This window comes from Marmota marmota, unplaced genomic scaffold, assembly GCF_001458135.2.
Source record: "Marmota marmota marmota unplaced genomic scaffold, marMar, whole genome shotgun sequence".
Taxonomy (NCBI): Eukaryota; Metazoa; Chordata; class Mammalia; order Rodentia; family Sciuridae; genus Marmota; species Marmota marmota.
The window spans coordinates 99,780-122,459 of record NW_025999880.1 but is presented as its reverse complement, the minus strand read 5'-3'; the positions used below and the strand labels follow the sequence as shown (position 1 = coordinate 122,459).

General features: G+C 36.4%; 1 protein-coding gene and 1 non-coding gene across 6 annotated transcripts in view; both read right to left on the bottom strand.

Annotated features, from left to right (window-relative positions):
• Ap2b1 (adaptor related protein complex 2 subunit beta 1) overlaps positions 1 to 22,680 on the bottom strand; it is a 119,659-nt gene that overhangs the window by 95,517 nt on the left and 1,462 nt on the right. For 2 of the 5 annotated variants that reach the window (XM_015495303.2, XM_015495308.2), the window contains exons 1-3: positions 17,683 to 17,838; positions 11,329 to 11,388; positions 6,117 to 6,222 (exon numbers count right to left, since the gene is read on the bottom strand). In XM_015495303.2, the coding sequence (XP_015350789.1) occupies positions 6,117 to 6,222; positions 11,329 to 11,365 (143 nt within the window). In that variant the 5' untranslated portion in view covers positions 11,366 to 11,388; positions 17,683 to 17,838. Of the gene's footprint in view, positions 1 to 6,116; positions 6,223 to 11,328; positions 11,389 to 17,471; positions 17,598 to 17,656; positions 17,839 to 22,680 lie in introns of those variants that run through there. The other 3 variants (XM_015495306.2, XM_015495307.2, XM_015495305.2) reach the window with 3 other exon arrangements.
• On the bottom strand, positions 5,280 to 5,411 carry LOC125613098. Its single transcript, XR_007343592.1, has one exon. It is a non-coding gene; the product is annotated as a small nucleolar RNA SNORA8 (small nucleolar RNA).

The following is a 22,680-nucleotide window of genomic DNA, read 5'->3' as shown; positions in this document are numbered from 1 at the left end:
CTTTCTACAAATCTTTTTTTTTTTAAATCAATCTTTCTCATACTAAAAAGAAAAAAAACAGTAATTCTTGATATCAATCTACTGCAGTTTCAAAGCACTACAGTTGTTATACTTTTTAATGCTCATATTCTTCCAACTGCCACCCCATCACTTTTTTTGGGGGGGGGGGGGGTACTAGGGATTTAAAGGGCACTCAACTACTGAGCCCTGGCCCTCTTTATTTTGAGACAGTATCTCACTGAATTTCTTAGAGCTTTGCAAGCTAAATTGCTGAGGCTGGTTTTGAATTTGCAATCCTCCTGTCTCAGCCTCCCAAGTCCCTGGGATTACAGGCATGCACACCATGCCCAGCCTTCCATCCTTGAACTTAGTTAACTCCAGGGTCCTTGTGAAATGGCCCTGTATTTTCAGCAGTTCCTTGCCTTCTCATATGACATGATGCTTCATCCAGGCTCATCTGTACATGTCTAATACCAGATTCAGCAGTCATTTTTCTAATGTCCCAATTTCCTTTTAGTGAAATGTATTTACCTTTTCTTTTTTTGGTACTAGCGATTGAACCCAGGGTGAATAACCACTGAGCCATATTCCAAACTCCCTACTTCCCCTATTTTTTTGAGACAGGATCTCACAAGGCTGTTTAGAGCCTCACTTAATTGCTGAGGCTGGCTGATGCCTCAGCCTCCTGAGCACTGAGATTACAGGGGTGTGCCACTGCACCCAGCTTATTTTTCTTTTTAACATTACACATTCACTCAAATGAAAATGTGAGTGTCAATTTAGCGAAACTCTTGCAAAGCAATTTCGCAAGACACTGTCTCAATATTAAAAATAAAAAGGGCTGTGGGGGCTGGGGCTATGGCTCAATGGTAGAGTGCATGCCTATCATGCACTGGGTTTGATTCTCAGCACTGCATATAAATAAATGAATAAAATAAAGGTTCAACAACATCTTTAAAAAAATTTTTTTAAAAAGGGCTGGAGATGTGATTAAGACCCTCTGGGTTCAATCCCTGATATTAACAACAACAACAAAAAAAATTTGTGAGTGAATCAAATATAAAAGTATTTTATACCTTTCCCAAGTTCTAGTAATTTCATAATTTACATTCTCCTCTAAGCCACAGGAAAACTATCTGTGTTTCTATTCACAAAGTAACACCATTAGCTTGGAGAATTAAGCTTGTTGGATTTTATTTATTTATTTAGCAGTGTTGGTAATTGAATACAAAGGGCCTTGCGCATGCAAGGAAAGTGGTCTACCACTGAGCCACATCCCCAGCCCATGAGTTTGTTGGATTTTAAAGTATAACTATGTTATAAAAATGTATTAAAGAGACTGACGGGGTGGCACATGCCTCTAATCCCAATGAATTGGAAGGTTGAGGGAGCAAGATTACAAGATTGAGGCTAGGTTCTGCAACTTAGTGAGATTCTGTTTCAAAATAAATAAATAAAAGAGCTGGGCATATAGTTCAGTGGTAGAGTGCCCCTGGGTTCCATCCCCAGTACTGTGAAAGAAACAAACAAGAAAGAAAAAATTCAGGTTAACTATGGAAAGTTAGAAATTAACCTACCTCTAAGGTTTTATTAAGGTACTTTATAAACATATTCCTAAATATCTTACAATAGTATAGAAGAAAAAAAAACTGTCAGTATATTCATACAGAAAATTAAGAGAATGACTAAAATAGTTCCATGGTATAGCTCCTGTACACACACAAATACAGGGTACAGAAATAGGAATTATTATTTTTTTTTATTTTTTTTTTAAATATTTATTTTTTAGTTCTTGGCAGACACAACATCTTTGTTGGTATGTGGTACTGAGGATCGAACCCGGGCCGCACGCATGCCAGGCGAGCGCGCTACCGCTTGAGCCATATCCCCAGCCCCAGAAATAGGAATTATTTACAAAAGGCAAGATAGACTGCAAATTCAAAGAATCTATCACATCTCCAGTGAAGCACTGACTTCTGTTTTGAAAGGCAGCAAACTGTTTACTTTATCTGTACAATATCTCTCATAGTTTCAGGCACATGTTGATATTTAATAAATACTCCAAAATGAGTTTTCTTTCCCTTTTCTAGAAAAATAGCTCATATGCAGAATGACTTTAAAACCAGTAATTAATATGGAGCATTAACCCATTATAAACTAAAGATCCTAAATAATTCTAACAACCCACATAAGACCAAGATTTAACAGTTTAAATTCTAGAGGAAAAAACTGTTAAGTACCAACTTATAAAGCTAGAAACATAAACTTTCCAATATGGTAGGCACTGGTCACATGTGGCTAGTCCAAACTGAGAAATGATATAAAGCACTGGATTTTGAAGACTGTGTGTGATAGACTATCTCTTTTTAAATTGTTTATGTTGGGCTGGGGTTATGGCTCAGTGGTAGAGTGCTTGCCTTGCATGTGTGAGGCACTGCATTCAATTCTCAGTACCATATATAAATAAATGAATAAAATAAAGGTCCATCAACAAAAACAATTTTTAAAAAATTGTTTATATTGACTGGCATGACTGTGCAGGCTGTAATTCCAGCAACTCAGAAGGATAAGGCAGGAGAATCCCAAGTTCAAGGCCAGCCTCAGGAATTTAGTGAGACCCTGTCTCAAAAAAAGGTGGGGATAAGATACTGGTAATGTAACTCACTGGTAAAACACCCTTGGATTCAATTCCCATTACCAAAATAAATAAATAAATAAAAATTTAAAAAGGGCTGAGAATAATAGAAAGCTCCTAGGTTAATTCCTAGTATCACACACAGGCACAAAATATTTATATTGATCATATGCTGAAATAATATTCTAGATATAATAGATCAAACAAATTTATTAAAATTAGTTTCATCCATTTCTTTAAAAATTACATATGTAGCTCACATTGTATGTCTACTGGACGATGCTGAGCTTGACATTACTCGCAGGAGAGACTGAACTATGATAATCTACAAATAGCTAATCTCTTTATATTCTGTTTGTGCTCTTTCCAGGAACAACTCATTCTGCATCTCTTCCAAGAAGAGTTCTTGGCAAAATTCCTATGCTTGAATCCTTCTTTTGTAGAAATTGTACTGCCTTTAATATATACATCTATGTTCAATGTCTTTAGCAATTAGGGAAATGCAAATCAAAACTAGAATGAGATTTCATTTCATTTTACTTGGAATGGCAGCCATTAAGAATATAAATACCCAGCAGGGATAATGGTACATGCCTATAATCCCAGAAACTAGGGAGGCTGAGGCAGGAGGATCATGAATTCAAAGCCAGCCTCAGCAATTCAGCAAGGCCTGAGGCAACTCAGTGAGCCTGTTTCTAAATAAGATGTTAAAAAAAAAAAGAGCTGGGCATGTGGCTCAGTGGTTAAGTCTCCCTGGGTTCAATCCCTGGTACCAAAAAAAAGTACCCTAGAAATGCCCCTCCCCCATACAAATAGCAAGCCACAGTGGCTCACACCTATAATCTCAGCAACTTGGGAGGCTGAGGCAGGAGGATCACAAGTTCAAGGTCAGCCTCAGCAATTCAGCAAGACCTCAACAACTTAGTGAGACATTGTCTCAAAATAAAAAATAAAAATATCCGGGGATGTAGCTCAGTGTAAAGTACCTGTGGGTTCAATTCCTAATACCAAAAATTTAAAAATAAAATAAAAAAGAATACAAATAGTAATAAGTGATGGAAAGGATGTGGAGAAATAGGAACACTGTTACACTGTTGCAGGATTATAAAGGAGCATAATCATTATGGAAATCAGTATGGAGGTTTCTCAAAAGATTACGAATGGAAGCACCGTATGACCCAGCTATACCACTTCTAGGTATTTATCCTAAAGAATTAAAGTCAGCATACAATAGTGAAACATGACTCTGTTGCAGAATGTTGTTTTTGGCTGAAGTATAAGAAGAAAAATTCAGCTTCATACACATACATATATAACATGGAAAAGGGAGAAATATTTAATAGCTTTTTCATTTAACTGTACATTCTTCTTTTAAATTATTTGTTCTAATTAGTTATACATGACAGAATGCATTTTGATTCGTTGTATACAAATGGAGCACAACTTTTCATTTCTCTGGTTGTACACGATGTAGAGTTGTACCATATGTGCAGTCATACATGTATCTAGGGATAATGTTCATCTCATTCCACCATCTTCCCTGCCCCCATGCCCCTACCCTCCCTCCCATTGCCCAAAGTTCCTCCATTCTCCTCATGCCTCACCCTTATGTATCAGCATTCACTTATCAGAGAGAACATTCGACCTTTGGTTTTGGGGGATTGGTTTACTTCACCCTAGCATGATATTGTTCAACTCCATCCATTTACCTGCAAATGCCATAATTTATTCTCTTTTACTGCTGAAAAATATTCCATTGTATATACATACCACAGTTTCTCTATCCATTCATCTGTTGAGGGGCATCTAAGTTGGTTTCCACAGTTTAGCTATTGTGAACTGAGCTGCTATGAACATTGGTGTGTCTATGTCACTATAGTATGCTGTTTTTAAGTCCTGACTGAGGAGTAGGATAGCTGGGTCAAATGATATTCTTTTTTGACACTACATCAAAACTACAAAATGAGGGTTTTTCACTTTTTTAGCTTATAAATAGAACTTTCTTAAGATATTTACAATGTGAAGTCTGAAACCATATGGATAAGCCTTTTGTACTTGGATGCATTAAAATCCATTCACTTATCATACATTTTGAATGGATTTTTTACCCATGCAAAATTTTATGATACGTGCATTGGTCATTTAGAAAATATTGGTTCACTGAGTTTTCAGATCCTTCCAATGTTAACATATTTCATTATATCACAGCAAATAATCACATTTATCAATTTCACAAACAATCTCATTAGAGAAGTGTTTAGGTATTAGAAATCTATTGAACTAAATTATGAGAGACACAAATTTTCCAAAACTGCAAATTTTACTTTAAAGCTTGAAATTTATCTACTGTCAATTTTTTCCCCTTGAAATGATAGGTTCATTTTTGATAAAATGCATCCCAAATACTAAAGTCTGATTAAATATATCTTGTCAATCATTCTTTCACATAAAAATGGTTTCTGCAATTCAAACAATCACACAGAGTGTTTTCTCAACCATCACACTTCACAATGCAGGAAAAGTATAAGTAATTCCCATTTCATTCCATAAATTATAAAAATTTGTATTCAAAATTCAAGGTTTTTTTTTATTAAAACCTTTACTATAGAAGACTATCAAACTGAAGCAGCATAAGAAACTAAAATATTTTATCAATAGAAATACCAGGTTTAATATGCACAAAGCCAAGAAAACCAAAGTCAGTTAATGAATTTCTAACACACTCTCATTTAAAAGGTTAAAGTTTTAATAGAATTTTAATGCTTCATGAAGGGTGTTCCCAAGTATGTTGTAGTAACAAATATAATGACTGCTATGGCCAGCACCACTCCTTGATTCATACTAAAACACTAACAGTTTTACCCACAGCTGTTTCATACCATCAGTGCAAACATAAAAATGATGAAAAAGGTAAGTAACTTCTAAGCATTATTTTAAACATAGCTTTGATCTCATGAAAGGGCCTTTGGAATCCACAAGGCCTAAAGATAATCCTTACTTATTTTCAAATGGTCTCATTAAATTACAGAAACAAACAAAAAATCTGATCAAATTTGTTAAGACAGATTTCCATCTTAAATTCAAAAATGTGGAATTGTTAAGTTGAGGGTACTGGCTTGAGCAAATTAAAGAATATGTGAACTTCTACTTCTCAGTATATTTTTATCATCTTCTAAAATTTCCTCAATCGACAGATTTGTAACTGTGCCAGTACTCAGGATGTTTTATGCTATCTATATGCAACAAAATCAAGTCATTTCACTCTTCTAAAAAAACAAACAAAATACTTAAGTTGGAAGAGGCAAGGTCCCCACGCTGGCTTCAAACTCTTATTCTCAGGCAATTCTCCAGCCTCAGCCTCCCCAATAGCTGGAACTACAGGCACACACCATTGGATGCAGTGGGTCTATGATTTTAAAGAAAAGCAGCAAAGGCCATAAAATGGGGTATGAATCAATAGCATTAGTGAATACTCTCTTACCTAACATCCTTCCCCACAGTCATAGCAGCAATCACTTTCTTCACAGCCTCCTTCCGCTTTTCTTTCTTTTCATTGTTGAGTTCAGCTTTTAATTCAAAGATTTCTCCTACAAGAGATAAGAACAAATGGGTGAGGTTCCAGAACCAGATAACCAGAGTAGAACACATTATATTATGCAGTTACACCAGGATAACATGGCAGCAATTAAAATAAAAAATTATAGGTATGTAAACTTCAAAGTTCTAGAATATTTACTAACCCACTGATAAGGACACCACAAATGTTTCTAAGACCTTTTCAGTTATGACCTAACTTAAGGTGAAATCCAGATCTTTGGGAACCATAAAAGTAGGAAAAAGTAAACATCATGATATGTACTTATGATGGGAACAGAACAATAACTGAGGTATCACCTCCCATCAGAATTTTAAGGTCCTCAGAAGAAAATAAATGTAGGCAAGGAGCAGGTTTAAAAATCAGTGTTTTCAAACCAGAAGAAATATGTATCATCTCATATACCCGCTCCCAAATTTACAGATAAAGAAGAAGTTGAAGGTTACAAAATGGTTAGTGATAAGAGTTGGGCTTATCACTGTCTCCTGACTCTCAAATCCAGATGTGCTAAACCTTGGCCACACCCTACTACTGTCAGAAATATTTAACAATAACAATGCTTAGGCTCCATATGAACCAAATGAATCAGAATATCAAGAAGAACTCTTACTTTTTCTTTCTTTTTGGGTACCAGGGATTGAACTCAGGGGCACTTAATCACTGAGCCACATCCCCAACACTTTTTACTTTTTATTTTGAGACAAGGTCTGGGCCTAAGTTGCTGAGGATGGCTTTGAACCTACAGTCCTCCTGCTTCAGCCTTCTGAGTCCTTGGGATTATAGGCATGTGCCACTGTGACTGGCTTTACTTTTCTCTTTTTAAAGGTTCCTCCAAGTGATTCTAATACACAACTAGGGTTCAGAACCACTGCTTTAAATCAGTCAGTACCTTAATAAGTTAAAGGGTTTTTAGGTCCGACCCTATTCAATCAATCTGACAATCATAATTTTGAAGTGGCAATGGTATAAATTAGGCTCATTTCTAAAAGTATGATCTTGAGCTATATGCCCCACCTAAACGTATAATCATGAATGTTACACGTTATACTCCTGTTAAGGAGTCTACACTGTGAAATGCCAGGAACTATCACCACTTTTAAGGCCCAGTCTCCTGGTTCACCTTTTTTCAGGATGCCAAGGACAAAATAAAAAAGAAGGTAATAATCCTCATCTGTTTTAAAATTAAAGGGGTGGTAGGACAACCAAAAACTCAACACGTGGCCCATGAGAAAAAGGCTGATTCCATCTCTACCTTCCATCTATATCCCTAAACTTGATACAACTTGTCTTATTTTTCTCCATCTTCAAGACAATTTTCAGTGTTCTTTTTAACCAGACCTAATTCATCAGTATGACTGTACACTAGTCATCTCCCTGAAGCCCTTAAGTGGGAAGGATGAAATTGATAAAATGAGCACTAGAAAGGCTTGTTTCATTAATATCCATCCCAAAAGGCAAGCAAACTGTTACAAAATCACTGTTATTGACAGTTAAAAAAATATATATATCAGAGCAGAAAAGCTAGGCCCTCTAAAGAGTCATTTTTCTCTTCACCAAGTCTATGCTGCCAAATCCAGTTAAGTCTTAGGGTTTCCATCATTTACTTCTGGGAACAGTAAAAGACAAACAGCAGGGTTTCAGAAAAAAAAGTGTGAATAGCATCAGGAGTTGCAGAATCAAAACAGGATGTAACTGAAATTATTCTAGTTCCAATAGCATAAATTTAAAGAATATGTTCCACTGGCAGTACTGGTGGGCGTTGCAGGAAGCAAATGGAACAGAGCCTGCCCTTTTTTTTTTTTAAATGTGGTATTTATCTAGCGTGATTCAATTTCTAAATCTTAGACTTTTAAAAATGCCTGAATAAAAATGGTCACCAAGACCCCTTCAAGAGAAAGTTTGAATAGTAAAATGAAGATTTTTGAAGATCGCTTCATGTCATTATTGAAAATATACAAAAAGTTAACCGAAGAAAAAATAAATACATCTCCAAATAATAAGAAAGTCAGGAAAAGCTGAAATGAATGATAAAGGGCTATGACTTTTATAGGTGTAAATAATACATATTGGGAGGAAGAAATTGGGTAAAGCCAAAGAGGGGTACTAAAGGGAGCAAGGTATTTCATATAACATAACTTTATTAAATTCATATCTTCTCTTCCTTCCTGATCAAACCTACCAAGCATTGCCAACAGGTAGAAATGGTTCTCAATCCTGGCTACACACGTTAAAATAATCCAGGGAGCTTTTAAAATCTCCTCACCCAGACCACTGAAATCAGGTTTTCTGAAGTTGGGATAAGGCATCAATATTGTTTTCAGTTCTCTGGGCAACCGCAATATGTGGACAAGATTGAAAGGTTAAAACACTGTTATATTAACATCATCATCTTTTTTCTTTTTAATTCATTTTTATTGGTGCATTATAAATATAAATAAGGGGATTTATTGTGACATTCATACAAGGTTGATTAGTAGTTGATATAATTAAACAACTCACTAATGGGCTTTCTGAATTATAACAGAATTTTTTCAACTATATATATCACAAATGATGAAATATGACAGACTGCTTGAGTATTCTGGAAAATGTTCTGGTGCTCCTTATTTACTCCAGGCTACTATGCTTTTTAATTTTTTTAAAAAACTTCAGTTTTAAAGTTGTAAGATTCCTCTGTTAATATTTTGCCACATTTCCTTTACAATTTTCTCTGCATTTTTTTCTCCCAGTGGTGCCAGAGATCAAACCCAGGACCTCACACATGCTAGGCAAATACTCTACCACTGAGCCACATCTCCAGTCCTTCTGTGCATTTATATATACCTTTTCCCTACACTATTTAATAGTAAACTGCAGACATCATACCTCTTTAGCTCTAAATACATACATCAGTGAATCTTTTTTCTTTTTAATTCATTTTTATTGGTGCATTACAAATATAAATAATGGGATTTATTGTGACATATTCATACACTTACCAGTGTTTTCTAAGAAAAGGAAATTATTTTATATAACCTTAATACAATGATTAAAACACTATTATATTAACATCATCATCTAATCTATAGACCTTATTTCAAGGTCTCAAACTTGATTCCCACTCCATTTCCAACTCTGGAGCAATCTTCAGTTTGGGATTACGCATTACATTTATTGTCATGTCTCTTTAGTTTCCTTTAATTCAAAAGTCTGTTTGCATTACAACTTTGTTTTTTAATATTTATTTATTTATTTTAGGTGTAGATGGACACAACACAATGCCTTTATTTTTATGTGGTGAGGATCGAACCTGGGTACCACTCGTGCGAGGCAAGCGCCCTACGGCTGAGCCACAATCCCAGCCCACAACTTTTTTTTAAAAAAAATATTTACTTTTTTAAGTTGTAATTGGACACAATACCTTTATTTTATTTATTTTTAATGTAGTGCTGAGAATCAAACTCAGGGCCCCGCACGTGCTAGGCAAGCACTCTACTGCTGAGCCACAACTCCAGCACATAACTTTTTTTTAACAGGTCACCCAGCATATAGAATCCCTTCCCTCATGATTGCCCTGAAGTCATAAATTGTGGGCAAGCTAATTGTTAAAGTAATAGAATGGTCTTCTCAGTATATCATACCCAAAGGTAAATGATATAAGTTTATTCCAGTATTGCTGATATTAACATGAATACTTGGTTAAAGTTGTAACTGCTAGATTTTGACACTGTAAATATTTTTCCCTTTGTAATTAGTAATCTGTGAAAAGATACTTGGAAACTATGGAAATATCTGTTCTTCATCAAACTTTCACCTGCAAGTTTTAGCATTCACTGACAACTCTCGCCTAATTTACGATCTATGCCTCTGTGTATTGTGATTTATTATTATTTAATGGGCTATGATCTATGACTTTTTATTTTATTTATTTATTTATTTTGATACAGAGGCGTTCAACCTGGGGTTGGATCCCTAGCAGCAACCCACCCCCCTAAAAAATAAAAAGCTGGCCTGCAATGATGATACGGAGTCTCATCCCTGGCCCTTTTTATTTTGAGATGGGGTCTGGCTAAATTGCTTAGGACCTCTCTAAATTGCTAAGGCTGGCTTTGAATTTTTGATCCGCCTGCCTCAGTCTTCCAGGGGATTACAGGCGTGCACCACCATGCCTGGCCTGTGATGACTTTATTGCTCAAATTACTCTAAACTTTGCCAGTAGCAATCCCTTTAGGCTATTGTGCTCCCTGACATACCAATCATTTTTTGAGCACTTCCTTATATTCTGGCACAAGATGTTCATGTTCAATTTGTACATTCCCTCAATCCAGCCTTGGAATTAGTTATTTCTCCAAGGAGTCTGGTTCATACAATGGAATATGGTATTTAGAAACCAAGATTTGTGTACTAGGTGTCCTCTGTACCTAATCTGACTCAATGAAATTAGGGTATCTAATCAGAAACTCCACCAACATTAGGGTATTAAGTGAATGTGACTTGTATATACTCAATAAATGTTTACTAAATAAATGAATGTGATAAATGAAGGTAGGATTTTGCAATCTGAAAACTTAGCTAAACCTGCAGACAGTAAGAGGTTTATACAACTGTATTTTATGTTGCCTGTGAGTTCTAACTCACTTCTTTAATAAGGTAATTCAATGATTTCAAGCCAAAAGGGTACTCAGTAGTAGAGCACTTGCCTAGCATGCACAAAGCCCTGGGGTTAGATCCCTAGCAGCAACCCACCCCCCTAAAAAATAAAAAGCTGGCCTATAATCCTAGTGACTCAAGAGTATGTGGCAGGGGCATTGCCAGGTTTAAGACAGCCTGGGCAACTCAGCAAGGCCACATCTCAAAATAAGTAAAAGTGAGGCAGGAGTTATAGCTTAGTGGTAGAGCGCTTGCCTAGCATGTGTAAGGAACTGTGTTCAATTCTTAGCACTGCATATAAATAACAATAAGGCACTGACAACTGAAAAAAAAAAAACTAGGTAAAAGGGATGAGGATACAGCTCAGTGGTAGAGCACCCCTGGCTTCAATCCCTAGTATACACACAAAGGAAAAAAAACACCACAACTTTGAAAAATCTCCAAAATTTAACCAGGTTTTCCTACTTACCCTTTTTATTTGTTGTAAAGTACTTGGAGTCAGTCATGATTTTGGATCTTTAATGTGCACCTGTAGCAAGAGAAAAAAAAATTATTTATTCATGCTGCATATATCCATTAAGGCATCTGATTAATTTTAAGAACATTCAGTTAATTTTAATAATATTTAAGAATGTCTTCTTCCTTACCACCCAAATTGGTAATTGCAGAGATGGATAAAAAATATATATATAACTCCTGGCTCAAGGAGCTACTAGGGACAAAGTCTAAAGGCCCAAAGGAATGTGGTAATAATCTGAATCTATTATGGCTTTGTAAATTATTATTATTGGTACCAGGAATTGAACTGGGGCACTTTACCAGTGAGCCACACATCTAGCCTTTTTTTCTTTTGAGACAGGGTCTGGCTTAAATGGCTTAGGGCCTCGCTAAACTTCTGAGGCTGGGTTTGAATTTTCAACCCTTCTGTTTCATCCTCCCGAGTCACTGGGATTACAAGTGTTCACCACCATACCCTGCTTGACTTTGTAATTTTATTTACAATGATATTCTCAAAGCCTTCAAGAGTGAAACCTAAATATATCTTTAATTAATTAAACACATAAAATAAAAAAATTTGTTTTGAAAGATCTTCCTATAACTTTTTATTCAGGAAAATTTGGTTATTTCCTGTTTCAAGATGGAGTCACTTCAAAAGCATAAATTCTGAAGCAGTGTAAGGATCAAAGAGAAAACAATTTTGCCAACCTAGTCAACACTACATACACTTTTCTATAAAAGGAAGCTCTTTTAAGAAAAAAAAAAAAAAAAAAAAAAAGCCTAAACAGGATACTATTCTTTCACAACACCTAGAGAGACTAACATACCTTAAAGAGACTAACATATCTTCTTAAATTTGTGGCCTTCATATCTCCAATTATCTACATTTATCCCAACAGTATTCCCAAAGACAAAAATAATAGCAGTTTATAGTTAAAAATAAGGCAAAAGACTGAGATATTTGTTCAGTCACACTAAGGACAAGAAAATTAGTAAGAACATGGATCTCAATCTCAACCCTAATTCTTCTGCCAGAAAAGTTTAATCCAACTGACACAAAGTTCTACTAGTAAAACAAAAGCAGCATGCACTGGTCATGTTTCTTCCAAAATAATGAGACAATTCTTCTTGATTTGAGAAACTCTAGGACTTTGTCCCATGTACTTGATTTCTTTAAATATATTCAATTTTTCTTTAAATAATATTCCTTCTGCACTCAAAAACGAGTATCTTCTTCTTTACTACCATCGTTAATAATATTTATTATCAATTTCAGGACAAGACATCTGATACTTGCTCTTTACTATCAAGTCAGTACAACTTGAGAGATACTATATTTGGCAAACTCAAGCATTCATACATTTGGCAAACAATAATAAATACGGGTCTGGGAGAAAAAAATAAAGTGCCAAACAAATCGATGTAATTAAAGAAAAAAAAAGCCAGAAAAACCCAAAATAATAAAAAAAGTTTGATTCAAATCTGATTTCTAAAATGTGCTTCTTATACAATTTAGTGAAACATACACTCACTTGCCATTTAGGATTTATGGTCTTGACCCTAATATAATAGTTCTTTAAGTTGTACTGGAACTTCACTGAATTCCCTTGTTAAAAGAAGTGAGCTAGAATTCACAAACATCACGGAAGAATGCATAAATTTCTGTTCCAATACTTAATATAACTAAAAATTAATCTGTAACAAAGGCTTGCCTTATACAATGTTTTCATAATGCCTTTCTAAAAAAATTTCAAAGAATGTTATAATCACTTAATCCATTCATAACAAACTAAATGTGAAGTAGATACAGAAAGAAAGAAATTCATCATGTAAAAAAAGACTTGAAATAAGTTTGAAGTTACCTAGAATTTATATATATAAACAGAAAAAAACAATATACAGAATTGATGACCAGAGCCAGGGGTGGTGGCTCATGTCTATAATACCAGCAGCTTGGGAGACTAAGACAGGAGGATTGGGAGTTCAAAGCCAGCCTCAGCAACTGCATGGCCCTAAGCAATTCAGTGAGACCTTGTCTCTAAATAAAATACAAAATAGGACCAGGGATTTGGCTTAGTAGTAGAGTGCCCCTGAATTCAATCCCAATACCGAAAAATGAGAGAAAGAAAAAAAAAAAAAAGATTACCAGAGTCTGATAAGAGGGCTCTCTCTCTCTCTCTCTCTCTCTCAAATATATTATGATCTATCTAGGAAGCTATTCTGCCATTTTAAATAGGGTCGTCAAAACTTAAAACCTGTTTAAGATTTAAAAAAAAACTTGTTTGAAAAATTTCCCCCCCCGTTTCTTGGAAAAAGTTTTGCATAAAATCATTTTGTCATTTTGTCCTTTAAAGTTTTCATACATATACCCATGCATTAAATTCTTTCTTTCTTTTTTTTTTTTTTTTTTTTTNCCTTAGTTTACAGATGAGAAAACCAAAGAACACAGAGATGGGAAAACTGGGGCATGCAAGGTAATGAGGAGCCATTGGAAGTTTTGAAAGACATGAATCCATTTTTTTTGTACTGGGAATTGAACCCAGGGGGCTGAGCTACACTCCCAGCTCTTTTTATTTTATTTTTTTAATATTTATTGTTTTTTTGGTTAGACATAATACTTTTATTTTGTTTATTTATTTTTATGTGGTGCTGAGGATCGAATCCAGGGCCTCATGCATGCTAGGTGAGCGCTCTACCGTTGAGTCACAACCCTAGCCCCTCTTTTTATTTTTTATTTTGAGACAGGGTCTCACTAAGTTGTTGAGACTAGCCTCAAACTTGAAATCTTCCTGCCTCAGCCACCCAAATCACTGGGATCATAGGTGTGTTCTACTGCCCACAGCCACATATTACATTCTTAAAAATAATTTTCATCACGTTCTATTAAATAATAAATTGACAGTCTTAAATCATACCTTTATTAGTAACTCATATACTCATTATCTCCACTAACAAATTTCAATGTTGAGGAATACATTTCTGTCATGTTCAGTGTAAGAATATCATGTTCTTATCTTAACTAGGGAAAATGTACATATCCACAAAATTTTGGGGAAGAAAGGAGAGTCAAATATCTTTAGAGGCCCACAGTATAAGTTCTAACCTAAGAATCTGTGCTCTCAGGAGAAGAGGTAGGAGCAAGGGAAGTAGCTTAGTGGTAGAGCACTTAACAGGCACAAAACCCTGGGTTCAATCCCCAGCACTGCAAAACAACAAAATGGCAACAAGAAGAGATAAAACACATTCTTTTTAAACTGGAACCACTGTAAATAATTATAATAAAATATTCTCTATCCATATTGGCAGAGAAACACTGTACCAAGTTAGTCATTGTCCCAAGCCAAAAGAAACTCCAAGAAAAACAAAAGTCTAAACAAATGTGAGAGCCAAGCACAGTGGTATATGCCTATAATCTCGGTTAGTGACTAGGGAGGCTGAGGCTGGATATTGCAAGTTTGAGACCAGCCTCAGTAACTTAGCAAGGCCCTAAGCAACTTAGTAAGGCCCTAAGCAACTTAGTGAGACCCTGTTTCAAAAAATAAAAAGGGTTAGGGATGTGGCTCAGTGGTAAAGTGCCTCTAGGTCAACCCCCAGTACCAAAAGTAAATACATACATACATACATACATACATAAAAAGGACAGGGGATGTAGCTCAGAGATAACCCTGGATTCAATTCCCCAGTAACAAACAAACAAAAAAAGTGAGAAGAGATGGTGGTTGCACAACACTGTGAATGTTCTTAATACCATTGAACTGTTCATCTTAAAATGGTTAATTTTACATAATGTGAATTTCACCTCAAAAAAATTACGTATTCATATTTTTAAAGGAAATATACTCAATCACTTTTCAGATATGGGCACTGCCAAAATTCAAAAAAGATGAAAACTAATTTCTGCATTAGAAGCCAAAGATGGAGCTGAAGAAAAACAAAGTATTTGTTGAAGTGCCTAAAAAAAAAAAATCAAAGTCCTTCTGGGGAAAACAAAATTATTTCTCAGGAGAAGCCTAGAAAAGCAAAGCCATGATGGAATTTGAACTCATTTTACCTTTTTACCAGATCAGACCATGACAAGTCACTGGCTGTTTGAGAACTTATGTACAGTATGGCCTAGGGACATTGTTAAATAACAAAGCTGCCATAGTCAATGCACATAATCACTCTCACTTTTCTTAGGCCAGAGTGTGATGTCACTGCTTTTCACAGAAGGCCTCCCTGTACAGGATTATATATCTAGATTTAACATAGCCTAGTTTCTGTCAAATATAGGTTGTAAAAGTCCCTCCTCTTTTTCCATTCCTCCCTCCCTTCCAGTTCCCCAAAACAGAAACTCAACAGCAAAATAAGATTAATAGTTTGGGTAGAATAAGGTCAGGAAATTTTTTTTTTTTAAATCTTAATGTCAAATGGCGCTCTGGGAAATAGCAGCTAAATTAGAATTGTAAGACCATTAGATGACCCTTCTTTGCTCATTCATAGTGAAAAACTAGCCAAAGTTAGGCAAATTATAAGTAGGAGGGTCATCCCAGCAACCTTTTATTACAAGGTGAAAGGTGTTAAGTTCATTTTTAAAAAATATTTTTTAATTGGAAACAATACCTTTGTTTTATTTATTTTTTTATGCGGTACTGAGGATCAAACCCAGCGCCTTGTACATGCTAGGTGAGCGCTCTACCGCTAAGCTACAACCCCAGCCCCTGTTAAGTTCATTTTTAATCAAATATTCCACAATAACACAAAGACAACAGCATCTTCAGGTATCATTTAGCTTATCAGAAATTATGAAACATTTAAAAGATAAAATCACATGTGTTTTCTATTTAAATATGATAGACTAATATTAATACAGTACTACACAGAAAGAAGCTCAAAAGTTTTACATCCAATTATTAATAAAATATCAATAAACTCTGGAAAACTTCAGCCTGAAGGGAAAGAAGAAAGGAAGGAGACTGTGTCCTAATATTCTCCTAGTTCAGCTTGGTTCAAACCTGTGCCTAATATTCTAAAACACTGATCTTTCGAAGAAGAAAAGGATGAAAATAGTAGAACTCCTTGAGTCTCTTAATTTACAGTCAAAATGTTAGCTTTAGGTCAATTTTACCACCAAACTTTCAGTGAGGCTGTTTTCGGAACACATTATCTATTTCCTTGGGAGTTGCTTGCGACTGCTAAGATACCTGCAAACAATTCTCACCTTACCACCAAGCTTAGTCATCATCAGAATGTGTTACACCTTTTCTTGCACAGCTGCATCTCCTTCATCTGCTGCTTTCTATTATTACTTTGTAAGTGTACCCTGAAGCTAAGCAATATAACGACAAGGAAGGCAATTAATAATTTAAATTGTTTCTCATTACGACCAACCGACTACCTTTTTGAGTCATTCTACCTCCCTGGGCTCATTGCATTTTCTTTGCCATTCCCTTTAAACAATGATTATAACTGTATGGCAGTTAAAAATACATATTTTCTTTCTATTTAAGTCAAAAGTTTAATGAAGCATCCTCGCTACCTTCACACTACTTCATAAAGAAGCAGCCAAGTTATTTCAACAAAAACCTAGCCCCCAAAACCACTAGTACAAATTCTTGGAATTCCAAGAATATGGAAATAACAAGAAATTCCAGTTTCTTTACTTGTAGTGTTACCCATAGCCCTTCTCAAAACAAACTGTTCCTGCTAAACCCAGAAAAAAAAAAAAAAGAAGAAGAAGAAGAAGAAAAATCCGGGTTAATATGTATTCACATTGGCTTCTCCCTCTTTCATATCGCGTCAATCTGGAGGTTTCCCTTCCTCCCTAGTATCTGAAACCCCTCTTTCCCAACGTGAGCAAGACCCTAGGGGTATGGTCATGCATTATCAAGTGGGGAGAGGTGTCTCTAAACCTCAAGTTACCGGAGACAGGCAAGGTTTCAACGGACGGACCATTGGGGGAAATCCCTTTTCTCTTTTGCTTGTTGGACACGTCCCAGCCTCCAAGAACGACGCCCAGCAGGATGGAAGAAGGATGGTTTTCCTTTGGCCTCCAGCATCTACCGGCCACACCCCTGGCCTTGTTCCTCTAAACCCCGACTTGGAAACAAACCTTCCCTCCAAAGCCCCAGCCACCTGCTGCCACACCCGAGCCTTCCGTCAATCCACAACAGCCACCGCGGTGGAGACCCTTTCTCCAACCCTTTCCTCACAACGGTCACACCCGACAGCTTCCTCAACGGTCGCGCTTCTTTCCTCCCACCGACTCCTACCCAGCGCGGGGTTCCCCTTTCTCCCACCCCAATCAATTAGGGACACACCCCAAAGCCAGCTGCCGTGAACTCACCGGAGGCAAGGGTGGGGGTGGCGGCGGCAGCCAGAGAGCACAGCCCGGGTGTTGTAATGGTTTCCGGCCCGTCACGATTCTTGCTCTAGGTCTAAGCCACTGCGCAAAACCCAATTTGCCAGGCACAAAGATGGTGGGCTGGCACTTTGACGTAAAAGAACCTCGCCGCGCAACGTCATCGGGGTGCGCGGGAGAACCAGAGAGGCGGCAGTGTCACCTGGGAAACGGGAACTTTTCACTTGGTCCGGGCTAGGCCTGGGTCCAAGGAATATGTCAAACCAACCAACATTCTCTGGATGTTTCCTCGCACAGGAATTTTCTAAAAAACCTAAACACAGGGAAAACTCAGAACGAGCGAAATATCCTGTTCCTTCAAAAAAACAAAACACGGACAAACCTCTCCAAGGCTCAGGAATGGAAAATGGTGGCACAGCCCTCGAATACACAAGGAGAGTGAGGTTAAAGGGAAAAAAAGAAGTTGAGAAAGCATCAGATCTGAGTTCGAATTTCTGCCCCGAAAACCTTACTCTTGTCGAATCTTAAATGTTATAAAGTAGATAAAGCCCTAGTGTGTAACAGATGTGCCTACACAAGTGTTTCAGAAACTAAGACCTCGATTCCAGAATATGTAACTGGAGAACAAGGCTAATATGGGCAAATTAAACCAGTTGTCCCTAAGGTTTATTTATGATGTAAGGGAGGTTGAGGAACAAGCGATGATTTTTTTTTTTTAACTCACATTTTGGCCCACCCACTGTCACAGAGTCAAAAAGTATTAAAACACTTTCTTCTCAGGGAAGTAGTAAGATGTAAAAATTTAATATGACATTCGTGTGTAAGTATTCCCTATTATTAAAATAGGGGAAATTGGAAACCTAGGTGTAAAGAAACGAGAGAATGTAAAAAAAAATATATATATATATATATGTAAATATATATATGTGTATATATATATGTAAATATATATATGTGTGTATATATATATATATATATGTATAGAGAGAGAGAGAGAGAGAGAGAGAGAGGGGAGAGAGAGAGAGAGGGAGGATATATGTGTGTATGTTTGTGTGTGTGACAGCCCATATATAAATAAAGGCTGGAAAGAACATTCAGAATGTTACAAGTGGTGAATTGCTAACAAGTTTTAATTTTCTTCCTAATATTTTCCCTGTACTTTTCAAGTGTTCTACAGTGAACATGTATTTATTTCTATGATTGAAAATTTTGAATTGTATTTTTTGCTGTTCACACCTGTAATCCCAGCAACTCAGAAGGCTGAGGCAAGAGGATGGCAAGTTCAAGGCCAGCCTCAGCAATTTAAAATTATTTTAAAAATAAACCAATATACCATGAATCCCAAACCTTTCAGATCCTCCTACGCTTTTTCAAACTTTTGTGTCTATACCTGTCAGGTACTTTTTTTTTGGCAGGAGGGGGGGTGTTACTGGGGACTGAACCCAGGAGTGCTCTACCACTGAGCTACATCCCACAGTACTTTCTATTTTTTTGAGACAGGATCTTGATGAGTTTCTGAAAGTGGACTCAAACTTGTAATCCTCTTGCCTCAGTCTCCCAAACCATCACTGGGATTATAGGCATGAACAACCACCCCCAGGAGGCCTCCCAAGTACTTCTAGCCATCTTTTTTCTGTCTCCTCTTACTTCACTATTCAACCAACAAATATTTATTGAGGGTTATTATGTGTCAAGAATTGTACTACAGTCCAAACTATAAATAAAATATGATTCCTATCAAAAAGGGATCACAGTCTTACGGGAGATCACTTAAGAAGCTATTGAAGGGCTGGGGATGTGGCTCAAGCGGTAGCACACTCGCCTGGCATGCGTGCAGCCCGGGTTTGATCCTCAGCACCACATACAAAGATGTTGTGTCCGCTGATAACTAAAAATAAATATTAAAAATTCTCTCTCTTTAAAAAAAAAAAAGAAGAAGCTATTGAAGTGATCCAGCTACAGGATAGAGGGTGGCTTAAGCTAATTATAATCAAGTTAAAATTAATTGGGCATTTATTGTATGTCACTCTGCTAAGAACCTTATATTTATTATATATTTAAATCCTCACAACCTGTAATGATGTAGGTACTATTTCCTTTCCTATTTAATAGATATAGGAAATTTAAATGGTAAAATTAAGGTTTGAACCCAGGGAGTCTGACACTAGAACTAAGGGAATGAATGGTGGTACTATTTGCTCAAGACAGAAAAATATAATAGATGGCACAAGTTTGGGGGTAGGTTAGGAGATAATGAGTCATTTTTATATATGTTGGCTTTGAGTGATGTCCAAAGAGCAGCTGATTATATGTGTCTGAACATAAGGAATGATTTGTAATTGAGCTATATTTGTGAATCATCAGCCTACAGATGATAATTTAATCTGTGGGAGTATTTGACATTACTCACGAAAAATGTGAAGAGTGAGAGTTTGGGGTATAAACAGGGAAAATCAGGAATGCAAAAAGACTGACAAGGAAGGAATTGCCAGACAGAGGGAAAAGCAGGAAGCTATGATGCTTTGGGATGTTTTTAAGAGTTCCATGAGATTAGAGACTACTCAATCTCTTCATATCTCTGAAGCCTAACATACATATCCCCCCACCAAAAGCAATATATGTTGAATAAATAAATGTATAAATAAGTGATCAACAAAACCAGTTGCTAGAGAGGAAAAGGAAGGGCTAAAAAGTGTTTGCAGAATTTAGCAATAACGAGTTGTCTGGTGTCACTGCTGAAGATATCAAGTAGAAATATGAAGGCCAAAGCCATGCTGCAGAAGTCTGAGGAAGAATTGGAGGTGAGGAAATAGAAACAGGAGTTTCAAGTAAGACTGAAAAGAAATATAAGATGGCATTTGAGGGAGAGAGGTGACAGGGTTTGTTTTTTTTGTTTTAATACTTTTAGGTATAGATGGACACAATATCTTTATTTATTTTATGTGGTGCTGAGAATCAAAGCCAGTGCCGCACACATGCTAGGCAAGGGCTCTACCACTGAGCCACAACCCCAGCCCTGTGTTTTTTTTAAAGTTTAATTCTATACTCAATACCTTTTCTCTACTTTAACTGTTTAGCAACATCATGCATATATGACTTTAAGATCTTTATCACTAGCCTTGACCTATTCCCCAAATTTCATTGACAAGTCAGTAACCACTCACAGGTAATTCTAAATTTATGGCCCATTAAAATTAAGCAAATCATATAGGGATAAAGGACATTAGAAAAATCTGGCTCCAGGTACATCATAAAGATGTTACAAAAAAAATGGATTCATGTCTTTCAAAACTTCCAATGGCTCCTCATTACCTTGCATGCCCCAGTTTTCCCATCTCTGTGTTCTTTGGTTTTCTCATCTGTAAACTAAGGAAAATATAAATATCTGATCAAAATATCATGATAATATTGAACAATGAAATGAATTGTTATATGTAAAGTTCTTATAACTAAGCCTGGCACATAATATGGACTATGTAAAGACTTGCTGTGATTGTGATACTTCAGTAAATTGCACTGATTTGTTCAAGCCAGAAACCTAAGAGTCATTCCTGATTTTTCTCTCTCCCTTCCTCAACTGCTACATCCAATTCATCTCCAAGTTACCAATTCTATCTTCGAAATATATCTCAAATCCACCCAGTCCACTCTATTCTACCTCATTGGTCCAAGCCACCATTGGCCCTGCTGGGATTACAAACACCTCCTAATTTTCCTGACCATTCTCCATATAGCAACAAGATTTTTAACGTTTAGGGGGAAAAAAAAAAAGTCTAACACACATTCAAAGAGGAGAGTGAGAAATACTAAATCAACAAGAGGGCACTGTTGTTTGCAGCCAATCATTAAACTGTTACTTTCTTTCTTTTCTCTCTCATCAAGTAAAGCTTGATGTATGCAGTAAATACACCTACACAACCATCAGATCATCTTTTAAAAATGTAAACCTGGGCTAGGATTGTGGCTCAGTGGTAGAGTGCTTGCCTAGCATGGGTGAGGCAGTGAGTTCGATACACAGCACCACATTAAAAAAACAAATAAATAAAGGCTAAATTCTTTTTTTAAAAAAATGTAAAGCTGATCATGCCTCTGGTGTATAAACCCTTTAATGCATGCCTTTTGTACTTAAGACTAAAATTCAGGATCCTTCCTATGGCCTGTGAGTCTTGGGCAGTTTAGTGCTGTGTCTAACATTATTTTATGTCTTTCAGTCACTCATTTCACCTTTTGCTAGCTCTATTAGCCCTCAAACACACCAAGCAGTTTCCCACCTTAGGCCATTAACAAATATTGCTCTTAATGTCTAATATTCTTTCCCCCAACTTCTCACATGACAGGCTTCTCATAATTTAAGTCTCTGTTTAGTTGCTTCAGAAAGGCATTCTCTGATTACCCAATCTAAAAGGTTCTCTTCTCTCAACACTCACTGCTACCCTAATCCTAGCTCTCTTATTCAATTTGTAAATTGCATATTTATTCTCTTTTCCTACTAGACTGTAAATTCCATGAAGGCAAATATCATGTCTATTTTTATTACTGCTTGACACTCATTACCTAGGATAATACCTGACACATAGCAAGTACTCAGCATTTTTGCCGGGCATTGTTGTGTATGCCTGTAATCCCAGTAATTAGGAGGCTGAGCAGGAGGATCTCAAGTTCGAGGTCAGCCTTAGCAATTTAATGAGGCCCTAAGCAACTTGTGAGACCCTTTTCCAAAATAAAAAATAAAAGGGGGGCTGGGGTTGTGGCTCAGTGGTAGAGCACTTGCCTTGCATGTGTGAAGTACTGGGTTCAAGACTCAGCACCACATAAAGATAAATAAAGGTATTGTCCATCTACAACTAAAAATTTAAAAATAAAGATATTTGAAAAGAAAAAATATAAAAATAAAAAGGGCTGGGGATGTAGTTTGTTAGTAGAGCACCTCTAGGTTCACTCTCCAGTAACCCCCCCTTAAAAAAAAGAAAAAAAAAAAACAAC